This window comes from Schistocerca nitens, chromosome 6 (genome assembly GCF_023898315.1).
Source record: "Schistocerca nitens isolate TAMUIC-IGC-003100 chromosome 6, iqSchNite1.1, whole genome shotgun sequence".
Classification (NCBI taxonomy): Eukaryota; Metazoa; Arthropoda; class Insecta; order Orthoptera; family Acrididae; genus Schistocerca; species Schistocerca nitens.
The window spans coordinates 639,886,498-639,907,366 of record NC_064619.1 but is presented as its reverse complement, the minus strand read 5'-3'; the positions used below and the strand labels follow the sequence as shown (position 1 = coordinate 639,907,366).

At 46.1% G+C, this 20,869-nt stretch overlaps 1 protein-coding gene across 2 annotated transcripts in view; it reads left to right on the top strand.

Moving 5' to 3' along the window:
* LOC126263054 (26S proteasome non-ATPase regulatory subunit 10-like) overlaps positions 1–15,812 on the top strand; it is a 55,620-nt gene extending 39,808 nt beyond the window's left edge. For both annotated transcript variants that reach the window (XM_049960030.1, XM_049960031.1), the window contains exons 5-6: positions 10,113–10,262; positions 15,161–15,812. In XM_049960030.1, the coding sequence (XP_049815987.1) occupies positions 10,113–10,262; positions 15,161–15,740 (730 nt within the window). In that variant the 3' untranslated portion in view covers positions 15,741–15,812. The remainder of the gene's footprint in view (positions 1–10,112; positions 10,263–15,160) is intronic.
* Positions 15,813–20,869: the final 5,057 nt, after the last annotated feature.

Here is a 20,869-nt window from a genome sequence, read left to right as displayed (position 1 = left end):
TCTGTGTGCATTATTCAGAAGTATAGTTCGAAAATTCTCTTGATAACGGAAACGGGGTACGTGTCGTAATTGCTAACCGTCAACTTCTTCATTACCTCTTCACGCTGTGTTGGATGGTAGTATTCGTTCTGCTTGTGATAACATCAATTTCTCATAAAACTTCCCATTCCCTTTCACTTCATCCCCGCGATAATCTCCATGTTGCGCCAGTGGTAATTCCATGTCCCAGTTTGCTAGATTAAGTAATGGTAACTCACAGACATTATCTCTCTCTGCCTCTCTCCCTCTCTCTAGCTCTCACTCTATCTGTCTGTTCCTCCCCCCCCTCTCTCTCCCTCCCCTCTCCCCCTCCATTCCACCCACTCTCTCTCTCTCTCTCTCTCTCTCTCTCTCTCTCTCCACACACACACACACGCACACACACACACACACACATACCACTACTACTCGTGCCATATCCATAAGCTGGCACGCCATCAAAAAGCTGTTCATCATTTGATACACGAGCGTCTCAAAAATCTACTGCCAGTAAATATTGCTTCTACATGTAGCATGGTTTGCGCAAGTCTTAAAATGTTTTGTTTCCTTTTTTCATGACAACGTCTCCTGCATTATTAGCTCCACTCGTAGTTGTCCCGTCAAATACCACTACCGTACAGACTTCTACCACAGTTGCTTCCATTGTCAACCTATAACCTACAAAGCCCCGCCAAGTCGATTACTTTGTGTAGCTCTCCTGTCAAAGGATTCCTGCCATATTTCTGGACTGCACTGAGAAATACGTGCCTTTCTTGTCTTTCATATTGTCTTACTACAGACAATACACTCATGTTCAGAAAAAAAAACTGAACACCTTGAACGACAAGAGATATGACGTACATATTCACAGGACATGTTCATTACTATGTTTTACCGATATGATTAGCATTTCAGTCGCCTTCCTCCAGCATTTGTCCTGTCGCCTTCGTCCAGCATTTGTCCTGTTGCCTAGTAGGCATTTGGTCTACCATGGGCTCGGATAACTTGTTCCATGCAGGATGTCAGCTCGCGTATAAGGTGCGAATGGCTTCCAATGGTATAGCTATCAATGCTGCATTCATCTGCTTCCAAGGCTCATCTGTGGTGGTTGGCATTAGGTCACAGCGCTGTAACCGTCGTTTCACCATACCCCACATGTTTTAGATTGTCAACGAGTCTGGTGATCCTCTGGCGGGCCATGGCAAAAGGCTGACATCTTGTGACACAAAGAAGGCACATGCTAGTGCAGCAACATGCGGTCGTGCATTGTCTTGCTGAAAAATGGCGTCTGGAGCGTTGTGCAGAAAGGGTGAGGCTACGGGTCGCAGGATGTCACTACGTATGTCGCACTGTTCACAGCGCCCTGGACACGGCACCAGCTGTGATTTGTGGTTGCACGCAATAGCACTCCGCACCACAAGACCTTGAGATGGCGCTGTAAGTCTTGTGCGAATGCAGTCACTGTGAGACCGCTCCCCCTGTCTGCGGCCAACCAAAATGCGGCCATTTCCAAACGAACAGGAACTGTATTCGTCCGAAAACATTTCTGATGCCACTCCTGTCTCCAGCGGCGTCGTTCCATACACCATTTCCGTCCAGCATGTTTCTACTCATTCGTCAGACGTAGGAGGAGAAGTGGATGACGCGCACGTAGCTGATACCGCAATAAACCGCGGTGGACTGTCACCCGTGACTGTGTACGTTGTGTTACACTGTTTCACTGTTGTGCCAGAGACGAACAGGAAATAGATCAGTTCTGCAATGTCATTCGGATGGGGTTTCGATCTTCTCGGGGAGGGGTCTGGGTGGTGAGACCTGACCGACCTCGTCTTGTTCCATGGCCTTCGGTGAACCATTCGGTACACACCCGTTGCACTGCCGAAACACTTCGTCCCATACGAGCAGCAATTGCCCGGATGGGTGCATCACATTCGCTAATGCCAATAATGCGTCCTCTTTCAAAGACACTGATTTGAAGGTACTGTTCACGCATACGGCTTCCAGGCAATCTGCGCGTCTGCTCAAGTGATACTGCTCCATTACCTTCGGTTTCTACCGACAACGATTGCCGCAGACACATTTCAACAGTAGGCTGTCTTGTGCCGTGATATCGGTGTCGACCTTGAACCCGAGGACCGACATGGTTCGAATGCTAACTGTCATGTATGAGGCGGAACTACGAGCCTTATGGAAAAAGGGTGACCCGACTGTCACGCAACTTGACTCTTAGTCTGATCACGAGGTGTGGCCATTAATTGCACGCTTTTATCACGTAGGCTGACGTGAGGACCAATGAACTATACCTGACGGGATGTATCTGGAACATCTTAGGTGATTAGAAAGTTAGTAGACAGGAATACAATTAAATACTGAGCTTTAATTCAGCATCAACGGTGAACGTCGGTCTTCACTTTGTACAATAATAGTTACAAGTGCAATTATAGAATGAATTGAGAATACTTCTTTACAGTTCTGATTGCTTCACACATATAGATCAATTGTCAATGCATAAACTGTATGTGGCGCCTGGATAGGGTGTAGCTACTGACTTAGCTGAAGGCTATGCTAACTAGCGTCTCTGCAAATGAGAGCTCTGAAGCTATAACAAGTGAACCATTCCTATTAAAGTCGGCTGTAGAAGTGGCCAGTGCGCTAGCTTGTCTCGTAAGACCAGCCGAGTGGCGGCGCTCGGTTTGCTAGCGTCGACAGTGGCGGCTCGCGGGTCCGGTGTGTACCGACGAACCGCGGGCGATTTTAAACCTACAACATAGCCAGTGTGGTATCTTGCGGTGACACCACACTAACCATTTCTACAGAACATTATAAAGTGATCCAGAATGAGAGAATGAGATTTTCACTCTGCAGCGGAGTGTGCGCTGATATGAAACTTCCTGGAAGATTAAAACTGTGTGCCCGACCGAGACTCGAACTCGGGACCTTTGCCTTTCGCGGGCAAGTGCTCTACCATCTCTCTTCATGCGCCTCCTTCGGCGAGCTTCAATGCCCCACTTTTATTTTTTTTTAATGGGTTATGAAACTGAATTGCATCTTGAAGACAACGTTAGAAAATTGTAATCCGAATTGTTTACGGCGAAAATAACTCTCTCTATAATACTATGGACTGCATTAACGGAACGCAAAATACTCTTCCATTGGAATTTATACAAAAATACAAAAATGAGAGAGAAGCAAAAATAAATTAAGAGAGGAAATTGAACTTCTTCGGTGATGCACGTCTTATGCATGAGAATAGTTTGTACCTACTATTCTTGTGCTGTGGCATGACTCCTGTTACTATTTGGGAAAACATGCTTTTTCGGGGTTCTGTTGAGGCCTTCACGGCTACCGTATCGGTCCCGGGGCACACGAAGTCCCCACCGTACTTCACCCTCAACAGCAATCCCTTACTTTGGCAGTGTATCTTGTTCAGTCGATTTCATATTATTTAGGTATTAACCGATGCCTTGTTTCTGAAACAAAATTTGTATCATATTCCCGAACTTCTTTTTATGGTCTTTGTTCCGGTATATTTTGAAGTATTCGTCTTTCATATATTCTCGATATTCTTGTAGATTGTCACTGCCTTTGTTGTTAACAACATAATTGACAAAATTTCCGAATAGCCACAAGATGACATTGTTTTTTTGTGGTTGAAAGGAAATTTCTTCTGGAAAGAGTATATCGTTTAGTGTGATTTCTCTTCCATCGGTCCGTTTGAGAAAAGTGACTTGCAATACAATGTCATTCCAAATATTCTTGTATCCATTACAGATGAAGCGATGCTTTAAGGAGTCCAAATTGTGACATTTTTGGCACACATTGGTTGCATGTAGTCCTATTGAATACAGTTTTTCATTGGTACTAATAATGTTGTTGACAACTCTGCACCATGACGCTTGCATTTCCGTAATCGGTGTTTTGTTATTTATATTAGTCCATATCTTTTCCCAGTTTTTGTTGGGATACTTCAGCTCCATTTTATTTTGGTTTTCGCGTGATTGTAACTTCTCTACTATATATTTACTTGTCCTCTTATTTTTGTCTGTTAAAACGTATGTCAAGTAGCTTAATTGTACATAAAAATCCTTAATATGCTTTAGGTTGTAGTTTATGTTGTGAACATCTACTGGTGGCTGCATGCTTCCGGGTTTGAGAAGGTCAAATAGAGCGGCAGTTATGCTATTCGGCTGCGTTCTTTTAATGAAGACAGCAGTGTTTTTCCTCCGAAGGTCTGTCAGCCCTAGGCCTCTGTTATCGGGTCTCGATGTAGTCGTTCCTACTGCTACTCTAAAAATATGGCCTTTCTATACGTATCGACAGATTGTGCTCGTTATAGATTTCACTATATCTGGAGGTGCTGGTAAAATCTGAGCGACATACGCAGCTTTCGAAAGAACTGCACAGTTTATTAGATTAATTCTTTGCTTGATATTTAAGTCTCTCGTTTCATGCAGTATTAAGCTGCCTCTGATTTTTCCTAACACCTGTTTCCAATTAGCAGCCGTTGTTCTTGATGGGCAACTGTAAAAAGTTATGCCCAAAGCAGTGTGAAGGTCCACCCTGTTTGCCCACGGTAGCTGCACATTGTCAAGACCCTGTAAATTTAAAAAGGAACTTTTCGTTTCATTTATCCTCGCACCAGTTACCCTGCTATAAAGCAATTACTTGTCCGTTAGCTGGGCACAGTCATCATCGCTCCTTACTAGAACTTCCACGTCGTCAGCGTATGCATTAGTAACCGTCTTCAGCCCAGCTATTGTTATGTCTTCTAAGGTTGTGTTCAAAAGCCGTAAAAGGGGTTCCAGAGCAACCACATAAAACAACATGGACAGGGGACTTCCCTGAGGAACTCCACTAGATATCAATTCTTCATTAGTATATTGTCCATTGATCGAGATTTTGGCTCGTATGCCTCTGACGATGTTCATTAAAACCGCTAAGTTGCCATCATTGAAACCTATGTGTTTCAAGGTTCTGAACAGATATCCGTAGTTTACTCTGTCAAACACTTTAGCAAAATCAATGAAGGCAAGGCCTCCATTCGCTGACGATGATGAGAAAATAGAGTTAATGTCTCGATATTCACATACAGTCTTAAAAATGGTACGTCGAGGGAGACACGTCTGGTGGCATCCAATGACTTTTTTTAAAATCGGTCCCATTCGTTCTTTAATTACACGTGCAACTACTTTGTAATATGAGTTCATTGGACTAATCGGCCTCATTTTAGTAATATCTTTCGTGTCCGTGCTCCTTCCCTTTGGAAGTAGTACAGTTACACTTTCCTTGAAAGCAGCAGGAATTTCCTCTCCTCTCAAGACGTCATTAACTACTTCCGTAAATTGGGAACCTATTAGGTGCCAAATGTCCTATAAAACTCCACAGGCAGGCCGTCTGGGCCTGGAGACTTCCATGAAGGTGAAGATTTGAGTATATCAAAAACCTCGTCATTCGTGATTTCTAACGTTAAACCTTTGTTCTCCTCCTCTGTAACAACTGCCTCTATTCCGGAATTCTGTAAAAACTCTTGTACTGAGTTGTCGTCAGTAGCATTTCCAGAATATAATTTATGAAAAAATGTATGTGCTTCATTTAAGATATCCCTTTGTTCTGTCAGGACTCTCTTATCTTCCGTTCTGAGGCTGGCAATAAAATTTCTTCTTCTGTTTTTTGTGTGTTGTATCAAGTCGTAGATGGAGGTGTTTTCTGCCTCCACCGTCGTTCTAGTGTGTGATTTGATTTGTAATCCCTCCAAATGTACCCTCTTGATATTTATCATTTTGGCTTTAACGTTATTAATATTAATAAAGACGTCTTGAGACATTGGTTGGTCGTAAAGGTCTCTTAAGCAAGAGTAGTAAAACTCCGTTGTGTGTCTTGACCATATTGCCCTTTCTTTGGCGTAAGATATCAGCGCTGCTCTTATCTTTTTCTCAGCGGCCATAGTCCACCATTCAATAGTTGTTCTATATTTAGTACGCATACTTAAAACAGACTGCATAGTTTCTCGCATCTTTAAAACTAGAGCGTGTTCAGAGAGGGAATTGATATTTAATTTCCATAGTGGGCGACCCCAATATGTCTTTTGCCTGGTTAATTTGATGCTGCATCTCACTCCGAGGTGGTCAGAGAAGGCAGCTGGTATCACTTCAATACTACTGACTTTGGTGGCTGAAGTTGGAGTGACATATATTCTGCCGATTCTGCTCTGTGTAGCACCAGTGATATATGTGAAGCGAACCAGCGTCGGATATTTTATTTCCCATGCGTCAAACCACTTCATGTTGGTGACCAACGCCTGCAGTTCTTGGGAGAAGTTAAAATTTGGTTGCTGATCCTTTTTATTTAAAACGCAATTACAATCTCCACCAATGACAATTCCTGCAGGGTTTTCTTGGAGTAGAAATAAAATGTCACTTTTAAAAAAGGCTGCCCTCTCTCGTCTCGCACTTTTGCCTGAAGGTGCGTATAGGTTTATAAAAGTGGTGTTAAAAATTTTGCAGCTAATTCCCCTCCCCGACTCTAAAAGGCACACTTTTGTCATCTCGATCCCTTCTTTAGCAATGATGTCTGTTCCACACGCACCATCTGAGCTACCGAAGCACGACTCACGCCCGGTACTCACAGCTTTAGTTCTGCCAGTATCTCGTCTCCTACCTTCCAAACTTTACAGAAGCTCTCCTGCGAAACTTGCAGAACTAGCACTCCTGAAAGAAAGGATACTGCGGAGACATGGCTTAGCCACAGCCTGGGGGATGTTTCCAGAATGAGATTTTCACTCTGCAGCGGAGTGTGCGCTGATATAAAACTTCCTGGCAGATTAAAACTGTGTGCCTGACCGAGACTCGAACTCGGGACCTTTGCCTTTCGCGGGCTAGTGCTCTACCACTGTGAGTACCGGCCGTGAGTCGTGCTTCGGTAGCTTAGTTGGTAGAGCACATGCCCGCGAAAGGCAAAGGTCCCGAGTTCGAGTCTCGGTCGGGCACACAGTTTTAATCTGCCAGGAAATTTCATTATAAAGTGAGTGTCGTGCGAATACGAACGTCCTATGTCTTTTCGTTCAAGGCTTTTTCAAACAGATGCACCCTTCAGTTATTATATTTTCTTTTGCAGGTATTAGCCTGCACCTTCTCCTCAGGGGAAGGCACAGCTGACAGTCGTGCAATCACGCTTTCAAGAGTCTTTACACAAATATTCTGTCCATTTTGTTATTTAGCTTCTTTCTCTTTAATTTCAGTCGCATTAACTCTATCGTACTCCAAGAAATCTAATCGCAGCATGATATACTTGGTAACACTAAGTGCAATAACGGAAGAGAATTTTTAATTTTACTGAAATGACAATCTCATATCCGTTCCTGTCGTAGAGGTATACGTACAAAATGTTGGCTTACTTTACTGACCTTATTCACAAATTGATTTTACTCCGCAGTAGGTGATATTCAGTGTCCGCCAATTCATAAAGAATGATCGTTGGCCAATGTGGATCAAACCTGGTTATCGATCAGTGTTTCAATCTGTGCGATTATATGGCCACGAGCTGTTGTGCAAGTAGCGTAACATAGTGGTTAGCGTCTCTGACTGCGGTGCTACGGTTCGCCTATTCAAGCCCGACAACCAGCATTTGTTATCTAGTATTTATCATTTCTGGAAGACTCTAGAAACATCTTAGGTTTGTAATGTGGGTATATTCTGGAATATTCGATGTTTGTGTAAATAACGGCATTCTTGAATAACCGACGTTTGTACAAATGACAGCACTCTCTGTCCAGAAGTTCAGTTCTGCTCTGGCTGTACGTAGGTATTCGCAATCAACATGCTTTGAGGGCTAAGGGATGTATTTCATTCCTACCCTGCTTCCTCGTGCCGAGCCTCTGGGCCATCACAATCTGCCCTCGGTCAAACTCAGACAGATCACTTGCCTTCCCCCTTCTACACACGAATTACAGCCGGCCGGAGTGGCCGTGCGGTTCTAGGCGCTACAGTCTGGAGCCGAGCGACCGCTACGGTCGCAGGTTCGAATCCTGCCTCGGCCACGGATGTGTGTGGTCCTTAGGGTAGTTAGGTTTAATTAGTTCTGAGTTCTAGGCGACTGATGACCTTAGAAGTTAAGTCGCATAGTGCTCAGAGCCATTTGAACCATTTGAACACGAATTACAAAGCGAGTGACACTACATGCACTATGCCTGCGTCTGACGATCAGTCATTCCTCTCCAGGAGACGCTGCTATTGCCTTGTCGGGTTTATATCGATGCTAGGTCTGTGGTCATAATGTTCTGGCTTATCACTGTATACTGAATGCTTATTGCCGTTTAAATATCTACGTAATTGCTTTAGTTATGTATTCCAAATGAGCTGTCCAATAGCTGTTGAACACTCGACCCTTGCCTGCCCTCTCATGCCACAATACTTTTCATCTCGTAGTTAACATTCATTTGAGTTTTACTTTTTACATTCTCTTGTTTAGTACACTAAGTTACTGATTAGAGATCTCAGGAGAAGTGGTGTGTAAAGTTATTAGCTCACTGGCATGTCGGTAATCTTAGCAGAATCTCTATTGTCGTTGGCAGTGTGTGTGTTCTGCTATTTGTACACCACTGGCCATTAAAATTGCTACACCACGAAGATGACGTACTACAGACGAGAAATTTAACCGACAGTAAGAAGATGCTGTGATATGCAAATGGTTAGCTTTTCAGAGCATTCACACAAGCTTGGCGCCGGTGGCGACACCTACAACGTGGTGACATGAGGAGAGTTTCCAACCGATTTCTCATACACAAACAGCAGTTGACCGGTGTTGCCTGGTGAAACGTTGTTGTGATGCCTCCTGTAAGGAGGAGAAATGCGTACCACCACGTTCCCGACTTTGATAAAGGTCGGATTGTAGCCTATCGCGATTGCGGTTTATCGTATCGCGACATTGCTGCTCGCGTTGGTCGAGATCCAATGACTGTTAGCAGAATACAGAATCGGTGGGTTCAGAGGGTAATACGGAACGCCGTGCTAGATCCCAACGGACTCGTATCACTAGCAGTCGAGATGACAGGCATCTTATCCGCATGGTTGTAACGGATCGTGCAGCCACGTCTCGATCCCTGAGTCAACAGATGGGGACGTTTGCAAGACAACAATCATCTGCACGAACAGTTCGACGACGTTTGCAGCAGCATGGACTATCAGCTAGGAGACTATGGCTGCGGTTAACCTTGACGCTGCATTACAGACAGGAGCGCCTGCGATGGTGTACTCAACGACGTACCTGCCTGCACGAATGGCAAAACGTCATTTTTTTCTGAAGAATCAAGGTTCTGTTTACAGCATCATGATGGTCGCATCCGTGTTTGGCGACATCGCGGTGAACGCACATTGGAAGCGTGTATTCGTCATCGCCATACTGGCGGATCACCTGGCGTGATGGTATGGGATGCCATTGGTTACACGTCTCGGTCACCTCTTGTTCGCATTGATGGCGCTTTGACCAGTGGACGTTACATTTCTAATGTGTTACGACCCGTGGCTCTACCTTTCATTCGATCCCTGCGAAATCCTACATTTCAGTAGGATAATGCACGACCGCATGTTGCAGGTCCTGTACGGGCCTTTCTGAATACAGGAAATGTTCGACTGCTGACCTGGCCAGCGCATTCTCCAGATCTCACCAATTGGAAACGTCTGGTCAATGCTGGCCGAGCAACTGGCTCGTGACAATACGCCAGTCACTACTCTTGACGAACTGTGGTATCGTGTCGAAGCTGCATGGGCAACTGTTCCTGTACACGCCATCCAAGCTCTGTTTGACTCAATGCCCAGGCGTATTAAGGCCATTGTTACGGCCAGAGGTGGTTGTTCTGCGTAATGAATTCTCAGGATCTATTCACCGAAATTGCGTGAAAATGTAATCGCATTTCAGTTCTAGAATAATATATTTGTTCAATGAATGCCCGTTTATCATCTGCATTTCTTCTTGGTGTAGCAATTTTAACGGCCAGTAGGGTATGTGGACGAATGCCTCAGCGGTACTGTCCGTAGTAGGCTGACCTCTGGTATCAGTGTGAATATGCATTCCCACGTCGCCTCTCTCTCTCTGTGTAGCACGCCAGCCACTGGAGACAGCCGGCCCACCCCCAGCGCTGAGTCGCACAGCGACCATGGTGACCACGGCCGGACTCCTGCCTCGGCTGTCACACCTGCAGCTTCCTGCAGCAGCCGTCCGGTTAATGCCACTGCCGTGTCTCTCCTGCGGTGAGTTCTGTCACTGTATGAGCACATTTTTAACATTCATAGTGGACTTAAGGATGGTTGTTCCTTTTCTAAATTAAGTTGCTCGAGTAGCAATGCAACGTAGTGATTCTCTACATCCTTTTCTGAATTCACAATGTGACTTACACTGAGGTTACAAATGTCATGGGATACCTCCTAACATCACGTCGGACCTTCTTTGGCGCACGGTAGTGCAGCAGTTCGATGTGGTATGAACTCAACAAGTCGCTGGAAGTGCCCCAAAGAAATACTGAGCCGTGTTACCTCCATACGCGTCCATAATTGCGACAGTGCGGGTGCAGAAATTTTTGCCTGAACTGACCTCTCCATTATGTCCTATAAATAGTCGATGGGACTGTTGTCTAGCGATCTGGGTGACCAAACCCTTCGCTCATGCAAAATGTTCTGGTATGGCGCATTGTCATCCACAGAAATTTCATTGTTGTTTGTATTGTGTCTCGCTGTTTAGAGGCACGAAACGCGTGGGTGTTTTCAGCTCGTTACTAAATGCAAATAAGTACGAGGCCGAGTTGATAGGAGCTGAAGGAGTCCAGGTTGCAATAATATGCAGCACGGCACACTGTTAGAAGTATTATTATTCAAGAAACACATAGTACAATGAAAATTACTTATCTTCAGTAGTTTGTAGGACTGCAGCTGCGGCTATGAACTAACAATCTCGAAACATGGAATGCCATGAACTAATGCAACATATTCTCAGGGACTAAGCCTAATGGGCCGTCCTCAGAGAATCAATGCAAACAGGCCTAGGTTGAAATCCACTCCAGTTCCGTCGAGCTGCACAGCCCGCTAGAGTGCGTTGTGCTCGGCAGACGACGGGCTGCCAACCTTGCGTTGGCGCGGCGTTGTAGTAGTATATGTGGCAATGATACTACAGTTTGAGAACATGAAGGCCAGTCAATGATCTGTTCAGTTGGACCAGAGGACCCACCCCTTGGATGAAACAAAGCCCACACAATTATGAAGCCACCACCACCTTGCACAGTGCCTTGACTATAACTTGGGTGCACGGTTTCGTGGGGTCTGCGGCACACTCGAACCCTACCACCAGCTCTTACCAATAGAAAGCAGGATTCATCTGACCAGCCCACGGTTTTCCAGTCGTCTAAGGTCCAAACGATACCTTCACCAGCCCAGGAGAGGCGCTGCAGGCGATGTCCTGCAGTTAGGAAAGGCACTCGCGTCGGTCGTCTGCTGTTGCAATCCATTAAGGGGCTCCGGAACGCTCTATACTTGCAATATTAAAATAACGCTTATAAATTACATCTTTCCTCACAAAGTATTTGAGGTAGGAAGTTGAACTTTTTACAGATTATTTATTGGAATATGGGCTACAACTTTAACACAGGGATTTTACAAAATTTCAGTTCAGTTATTAAAGATGATTTTTTTTTCAATTGTAATGAAAATTCACAACATTTTTTTGCAATTTTTTATTTATATATTCAAAAATATACAGTTTTTTGGAAAAAGGCTGTGTTAAATTATGCAGAAGTTACTGTGTAACATTTACTGAAAGTTTGAAACAAATATGTTTGGAAGATCCTTAGAAAAAATGTAATTAGTATGAGAAAATAAAAGTTTTGGGAATCGAGCGACAAAGATTGGATTAACTTTTTAGTGCATTCCAGGTCCATAGGATGGATTATCTTCATCCTCTGCAAACTCCTCCTCCAGCTTCCTCTTGTTCCTCCTCCTGTTTACTCTTGCTTGTATTTCTAGACTCTTTACAACCCTGTCTGCAGCCCGAAGGCGTTCCTTGTCTAAAGCAAGCATCGCTCGTATCATGTTAGAACCTATCTTCATTCCCATATTTCTAAATACCTTTGGCTTTCCAACATTTCTCCTTTTCTTAAAAGCCTTCAGAGGATTTCTAATAACTTTACTTTTACTCATTATTATACTTCAACAAAACAGAGACTCAAGAAACAGAATTAATTACGAATATTTTCGAGATAACGACAGAGTAAATAAACATGAAACAATCGACAATCACACCAGCGATATATAGTGAACCATCACAGGTTACCCACAACACATACTTTATCTCACATCACTAAAATGTACCTGATGAACACGGACGTTAATAATAACACCATTTGACAGCAGTTTAACAGCGCCACAGTGGGTCACGCCCATGTAGAACACATTTCAAAAAAATGTAAAAATAGTTGTAGTCTTCGGAATTGAGTAAATTATATATCTATTAAAATGTAATAGTCTGCAGATTCAGAAAACGCAATAAAGTAAAAATTGAACTTTTCATGATTTTGAGCCTTTCCGGAGCCCCTTAACGCCGTATTTCGCTGCTCTGTCCTAACGAATTCGTTCGTCGTACCTTCCACATTTGTACGGTTATTCTACGCAGTGTTGCTTGCCTGTTAGCACTAACAACTCTACTCAAATTCCGCTTCTCTCGGTCGCTGAAAATGAAATGTCGTGTGGCTAGGGCCTCCCGTCGGGTTGATCGGTCGCCTGGTGCAAATGTTTTGAGTTGACGCCACTTCGGTGACTTGCCCGTCGATGGGGATGATATGATAATGATGAAGACAACACGAGACCCAGCCTGAATCGAACTCGGGCCCCTTTGCACAGCATTCTCCCGCACTGACCATTCAGCTATCGAGGCGGACCCTCGGTCGGTAAGTGAAGGCCATCGGCCAATGCGTTTCCCGTGATGAAGAATAATTCATGAAATTTCGTATTTTCGACACGCTCGTGACACTGTGGATCTCGGAATACTGAATTCCCTAACGATTTCCATTCGCCTAGCTCCTACTACCATTCCGCGTTCAGTGTCTCTTAATTTCCGTCGTGTGGACGTAATCACGTGGGAAACCTTTTCACATGAATCACCTCAGAACAAATTACAACTCCGCCACTGCACTGCCGTTTTATACCTTATATACGCGATACTAACGCCATCTGTACATCCGCATTTCGCTATCCCATGACTTTCGTCGCCTCACTGTATATTCAGTTCCAGACATTAATGATCCACTCAGTGCTATGATATGGGAACGTACTATAAAAGGAAATCCTTTTCGAAAGATAGTGAATGTATTGTTGTGTTGGACACAATTTCGGTTTTCAATTAAGCTGTTCTATCTTCCAAATTAATCCTCCTGGAAAAGAGTGGGAAAGCGGTTATTGATGCACTACAGCTCTCTTAAATGTAGATTTGATGTGGTGATACTAAAAAAGAAACGATGATGCAATAATACGTAGGAGACAAGGAATCAATAGGAAAAATAAGTGCGAAATTTGCAACAAAAGCAACACGCAGTTCCGGAATATGGTTAAGACATGTTGTGATGCGGCTGTTGAAATGTCTTGTGAATTCTGTAAACATGTCTTTAAACTGCTCTTTTGGACACTTCCATACTCAGTAACAATTATAACCGTGCACTATTGGGCCTCAAACGCTCATTTCTTGCTTATGACAAGCAGTCACCTTAACCATAAGATAGATCCGCACACGACCAGCCGTGGGTCGAACTTCCATCGTCGCTTACATTTACACGTTTTATTTTCCAAACGGCGTATATGGGAAGAGCAGCACTGTGGGAATGGAGTGTGTAGAGGATGGTGGTTTAATATACTGGGAGAGCTGTATGTGAGGACATCCGGTGGTAGCGCTCAGAAATCATCCACGGGTACATGAGCCCAGTGCAAGGTTGAGTCTGCTCTGCAGGTGTGCTCAGGAGGTCTGACGGTTATGACGGCCGCTCGCAGTGATCAGTAAGTCCGGAAAATCATGTTGTGGGCGTAGTCGAGTCGAAGTGTTTTGCAGGCATCCCCTGCGCAGCTTTCTTTTATTTACCACGGAGCACCTACTGAGTAAATCTAAGTTAAAGTTCACTTTTGTACTTGAAAATCAGTGACTCATGTGGACGTTCATTTTAACATTTCAAATAAATTAACGGCGTCAGCTAGTGTATTTATAGGGTTGCAACTGCAACTGCATTTCGTTGCCAATGCAGTTACTGTTCTAAGCAATGTAGTTGCTACCTGAACAACACAGGCCCAGAACCAGCAATAGTCTGCAGCTCGTGGTCGTGCGGTAGCGTTTTCGCTTCCCGCGCCCGGGTTCCCGGGTTCGATTCCCGGTGAGGTCAGTGATTTTCTCTGCCTCGTGATGACTGGGTGTTGTGTGCTGTCCTTAGGTTAGTTAGGTTTAAGTAGTTCTAAGTTCTAGGGGACTGATGACCATAGATGTTAAGTCCCATAGTGCTCAGAGCCATTTTTTTGAACCAGCAATAGCGAGTGTATTCAACCTGCCTTTTGTAATTAAGCACAGCAGAATACAGAAAGGGGAAATATCTGACTAAAACAAGCATTTTAACATCGACAATGGGGCAAGTAATACTACAGTCAGCTTAAGAAAACGTGTTCTCTCCTTTTGAGTGACTTAAGAAGTGCAGCCGGCCGTTGTGGCCGAGCGGTTCTAGACGCTTCAGAACGGAACCGCGCCACTGCTACCGTCGCAGGTTCGAATCCTGCCTCGGGCATGGATGTGTGTGATGTCGTTAGGTTAGTTAGGTTTAAGTAGTTCTAAGTTCTAGGGGACTGATGACCTCAGATGTTAACTCCCATAGTGCTCAGAGCCATTTGAACCATATTGCGATTAGCTTTGTGTGTCCTGTTTGCAACAGTCAGAAGGCTAGAACTACCTGCTTGAAGCATTTCCTTCAATAGGGCGAAACGACTGTCTAGTGATGTGATCGAAAGGTCAAAAGAACTGATATATATATGTATATATACTTACAGAGAATTTGCCTGTCTCTTTTATGATATTTCCATTTATCAGGTGTGTGTGTATTTGCAGGAAAGTGCGAATATTTCTGTGTTTTGTGCAGGAACCTTCCTGCAGAAGAGAAGGGCACAAGACTGATCTATGCTGCTGAAGAGGGGGCGGTGGAGGATCTGCAAGCGCTGCTCGTGGCTGGAGCAAACGTGGGGGCGAGGGACGAGATCGGGCAGACCGCCCTACACTGGGCAGCACAATGGGGACACACAGACTCGGTGAAGTGTCTGCTGGAGGCCGGCGCAGAGGTTGACGCCAGAAGCGACGGGCAGAGCACGCCTCTGCACCTGGCCGCAGAGAGAGGCCACTCGGCTGTGGTGCGGCTGCTGCTGGCTTCTTCTGCCGACCCCAACGCCAGGACTCCGTATGGGAGGACACCACTCCACTCCGCGGCAGAGCAGGGACACACAGCCGTGGTGCGGCTGCTGCTGGCGTTTTCCGCCAACCACAGCGCTACGGATCACGACGGATGGACGCCGCTCCACTTAGCGGCATTTAGTGGCGTCGCTGAGACGGCAGCCGCGCTGCTCGAGGCTGGGGCCGACAAGGGGGTCACAAGCAACCTGGGGAACACACCGCTGGACATCGCCAGGGAGCGGGACAAACAGCAGCTGGTAGACATGCTAAAATGAAGCCAGCAGTCCAACGGACATTTGTGGAATAAAATGGATTTATTTTTAAAATAAAGAATACAAAAAAGTTAATCCGGCAGTTATTCCTTCTACCGATACAACAGTAAATGCGTGAACCCCACTGCGCAACGCTTTCACTGTGTTCTTATCTACTCGCAAACAGTTGACAGGTGTAATAGTCTGATGTGAGATTACAAGCGTTACTTTTCATTAAAATAGCGCGTGCATCAGGCAAGGTCATACACCTGACTAACAATTTACTTCTGGCAGTTCCTGCTATTCATGACTTGACAAATCTCCCAGGGGGTCCACAACTCTTTAGTGGATACGAGCTTGGCGAGCACGGGACCCCGAGCTCGTGTAGCTCTCTTTCCTTTCCGGGCTGCGTACCTTCCCTTTCCACATCCCTCCCTGTCCCTGATCCTTCCCCCCCCCCCTCCCTTCCCTTCCTCTCTTCCCTCTCTTTGGGAGTATTGTTTTGTGCCTACGCCTGGAGATGGACGCTTGTAAGACGTGGTTTCTCTTCTTTTATCTCTATACTGGAAATCCTCAGTCCTTACTTTGTCCTTCTCTCCTTCTCTTTTCCTTGATTCTTCTCTTTACTTCCTTTGACAGGGCATGGCCGACTTCCTTCCCCATCCTTCCCTAATTCGATGAGACTGATGACCTTGCTGCGTGGTCTCTTCCCCCAAATCAACCCAACCTAAGTCAGATCCCTGCCTTCTACCTCTACGAAATCCAAATCCAATCTTCTCTTTACCTTCTTCTCCAGCCGGGCGGTGTGGCCAAGCGGTTCTAGGCGCTACAGTCTGGAACCGAGCGACCGCTACGATCGCTGGTTCGGATCCTGCCTCGGGCATGGATGTGTGTGATGTCCTTGGGTTAGTCACGATAAGTCGTTCTAAGTTCTAGGGGACTGATGACTTCAGCAGTTAAGTCTCATAGTGCTCAGAGCCATTTTGAACCTTCTTCTCCACTGCGGCGTTTGAGAATCCTTCACTTCTTTCTTTTCCTTTGTTTTTCCCTTTCTCTTTCCTTCCTCTCTGTGCGTGTCCGAAGGCCGACCCACGCGTTCCCACGCGTAGCCAATGACGGGGTAACGCATAATTCCCCGCCCTGGGTAGACAGGTAGGACATGTATGTACCCCCTGGCAAAGGCCAGGAAAAGGGAGAGGTGATTACCTGAGCTGGTACCTCCCGAATGTGCCGATTGGTCCCTCTCTCCGTTTCTCTGGAGCTGTGACCTGAGGTGTGGACGATCACCTAAGGCGGGATTGCCCTCAGAGAGGGCCGCCACTAGGAAGGAGTGCACCATCGGAGACGCCGGTAATCATGGTGGATACTTTCGCAATGGTTTCTCCTACTTCTACAACTTCTGCCCAGAAGAGAAAGCTAGATGAGTCTTAGCCACAGACAATTCTTCTGTCACTGCCAAAGTTGTTTCTCGGTCGGACGAAGGTCAAGACTTATCCACAGTCAACCCTGTCATTGTTCACAAAGGTGTCGACGGAACTGCAGTTCCTGTAAAGTCTTGTTCCCGGTTACGAAATGGCACCTTGTTGTTAGAAACAGACAGTGCCCTCCAGGCACATAAATTGCTTCGAACTACACTGCTACACACCTTCCCTGTCTGGGTGGCAGCACACCACACCTTAAATTCATCACGCGGGGTGATTTGTACAAGATCACTTGACGGATTATCCAGTGAGAACATTCAAAATTACCTGTCTGATCAGGGCGTAAAAGCAGTACATAGGGTCCTGAAAAGGGTTGAAAAGGAATTGGTACCAACCCACACTCTCTTCTTTACGTTTGACAGAGTTAAACTTCCATCGAACATTAAACCGGGATATGAGATAATTCAGTTCACCCTTACATCCCCAACACTAAGCGTTGCTATCGGTGTCAAGAGATTTAATCATACTAGCCAGTCGTGATCCAATACGACCAAATGCGTTACCTGTGGCAGGGATGCCCATGAGTGTGATTCTCCACCTCCATCCCCCTCGTTGCATCAACTGTATGGGCGAGCATGCTGCTTCCTCTGCCCTATTTTTAAAGATTAACGAAGTATTCAGGAAATCCGAGCGAAGGAAAAGGTGTCTACCTTTGCTGGTCGTAAGTTATTCGCCAGTAGAAAGCCCACTGTTCTGTCAGCGGGTAAATATAGCACCGTCCTCGCCTCTCCTCGACCTACTAAGGAGGCAGCCAACAGACTTGCGATCTCACCTTTAGCGCCAAGGTCGTCAGATCGGCCAGCCCAATGATCGCCCCCTTCAACCTCCCCACTATCAACTGCTCATTCTAAGGCTCAATCTTCATCAGCTCCTGCTAAATCACAGGCTGTACAAAAGAGCCTAGTGAAGATTTTTTACATACCCAGACGTCACAACCATTGACTCTTCCCTCATCTCAACGTCCTTCTTGCAAGAAGGCTCACAAGACACAAAGTTCCTCTCCCTCGCCACGGCGTGTCTCTTCTACAGCGCCACCCAGCGGTAGCCGCCGTTGGCCCTCTTGCGTGTCGCCGAGACGCACCGGCTGGCGGCCGATCAACCAGCCGATCATTGGCGGCAGGAGCTGCCCCTGAACAACCTACGGATCAGGATTCTGCGTTTGGCTGAATGCCGTTCCGCGCCGTCGGCTGTCGGCTCTCAGCTGTCGTTGAGATGACGGCAACCGTGGTGACGTTTTTCTTTTCTATCCGCCCTATGTCAATTATCCATTGGAATATCTGCGGAATTCGCTCCAATCGGGATGAACTGTCGATCCTCTTACGATTGTACTCCCCAGTCATCTTGTGTCATCTGGAAACAAAGCTACATCCCTATGATCGCTTTGTCTTCCTTCATTTCCAAGCAGTCCAGTTTGATCACCCCTCTGTTGAATTCGCTCCAGCACATGAGGGACTTCTGATTCTTCACCATGATACTATCCATTATCACCCAATCCCCTTACACAGTTCCTTCCAAGCTGTTGCTGTTCGTATTTCCCTTTGTGGATACAGCTTCTCTCTCTGCACCATATACATTCCATCGTCCACACCAATCGCAAGAGCTGATCTCCTTCATCTCCTTGGTCAGCTCCCACCCCCCTATTTGCCGGTTGGGGACTTCAACGCCCACCAAGCGCTTTGGGGATCTCCGCATCCTTGTCTGAGAGGTTCCCTTTTGATTGACCCCTTCCACCGAGCGGATATTGTTTGCCTCAGCATTGGGGAACCTACTATTTTGTCTGCCTCCAAATCAACTTACTCTCATTTGGACCTTTCGGTCGGTACTATTCAGCTAGTTCGGCGCTTTGAATGGTTTGCTCTTGCTGATATACACTCAAGAGTCCTTGGATTACAGCCACAATTGCCATATATGTGCCCAAGACGCTGGCAATTTTCCCAAGCCGACTGGATACTTTACTCCTCTCTAGCAACATTTAATGACCGTCAATTTCCTTGCATCCACGATCAGATCACTCACAGTACGGAAGTTATTCTTACAGATGCAGAATGTTCAATACCTCGTACCTCCCCTTTGCCCCGGCGCCCTCCAGTTCCTTGGTGGAACGAAGCGTGCCGTGACGCAATACGTGGGCGGAGACGTGCTCTTTGTGTTTTCCGCCATCATCCTGCGTTGGCCAACTGTATCCTCTGTACGTGTGCGATGCCGTCGCATCATTCGCGCTAGCAAGAAGCAAGCGGGACCTTCTTTACCAGCTTCTGTAACACCTTCACTCCCTCATCTGTAGCTTGGACAGTTATCCGGCACGTCTAGTTTCTCCCCTCTCTTTGGGCTAACCGTTGCACAAGATACCTTAGTGGACTCAGTCGCAATTTCTAACCCATTGGGTCAACACTTGTTGAGATTTCGAGCTCCTCAAATTAACCGCCAACTTTTTCCCGAAGAAACTAGCAGCGGAAGTGCGACCTCTTGCTTTCTCCTCTCAAAATCGCGGAAGCTATAATACCGTTTTTTCTATGCGGGAACTCCAACACGCACTCTCTTCCTCTTGCTCTTCCGCCCCAGGACCAGATGGCATTCACGCCCAAATGTTGCTGCATTTATCATACCGTAGTCTGCGTTACCTCCTTCGGCTTTAAAATCAGATTTGGACTGACAGTACCTTTCCCAGAAGATGGCGGGTAGCTGTCGTCATTCTTGTTACGAAACCTGGAAAGGACAAAGATCTCCCCTCTAGCTATCGCCCCATCTCTCTCACGAGTAGTATATGTAAGGTTTTGGAGCGTATGTTAAGTTGCCGTTTAGGCTTGTGGCTGGAGTCCCGAAACCTTTTAACACCTACCCAATGCGGTTTCCAAAAGCACCGTTCGGCAGCTGATGGTCTTGTTGCTCTCTCCACTTATACCATGAGCAAAATTTTCAGTAAATGCCAAACGGTAACTGTACTTTTTGATCTAGAGAGAGCATACGATATCTGCTGGAGCACAGACATCCACCGCACACTGTTCTCTTGGGGCTTTCTATGTCGGCTACCACTTTTCATCCTTGAATTTATGACAGAGCGCACATTGAAGGTGCGGGTGAACACTACTCTATCGCTTACTTTCTCCCAAGAAAACGGGGTGCCCCAGGGCTTCGTGCTAAGTGTTCTACTGTTTGCTATCGCTATGAATCCTATTATGGATTGTCTCCTTCCCGCCGGCCGCTGTGGCCGAGCGGTTCTAGGCGCTTCAGTCCGGAACCGCGCGATTGCTACGGTCGCAGGTTCGAATCCTGCCTCGGGCATGGATGTGTGATGTCCTTAGTTTAGTTAGGTTTAAGTAGTTCTAAGTCTAGGGGACTGATGACCTCAGCACTCTAGTCCCATAGTGCTCAGAGCCATTTTGTCTCCTTCCCAGTGTCTCGGGCTCCCTCTTTGTGACAATTTGCAATCTGCTACAGCTCTCAACGGACGGGCCTCCTTGAAAGACGTCTTCAAGGATATCTCGATCGACTCCACTCATGGAGCATCGAAACCGGCTTCCGATTTTCTGCCTGTAACACCATCTGTGTAAATTTTTAGCATCGTACGGAGTTTGATCCGCCATCCCTACATCTAGGCCCTGTCGACCTTCCGTTCGTGGACGTCTCGAAATTCTTGGGACTTATGTTTCACAGCAAACTGTGCTGGTCTTC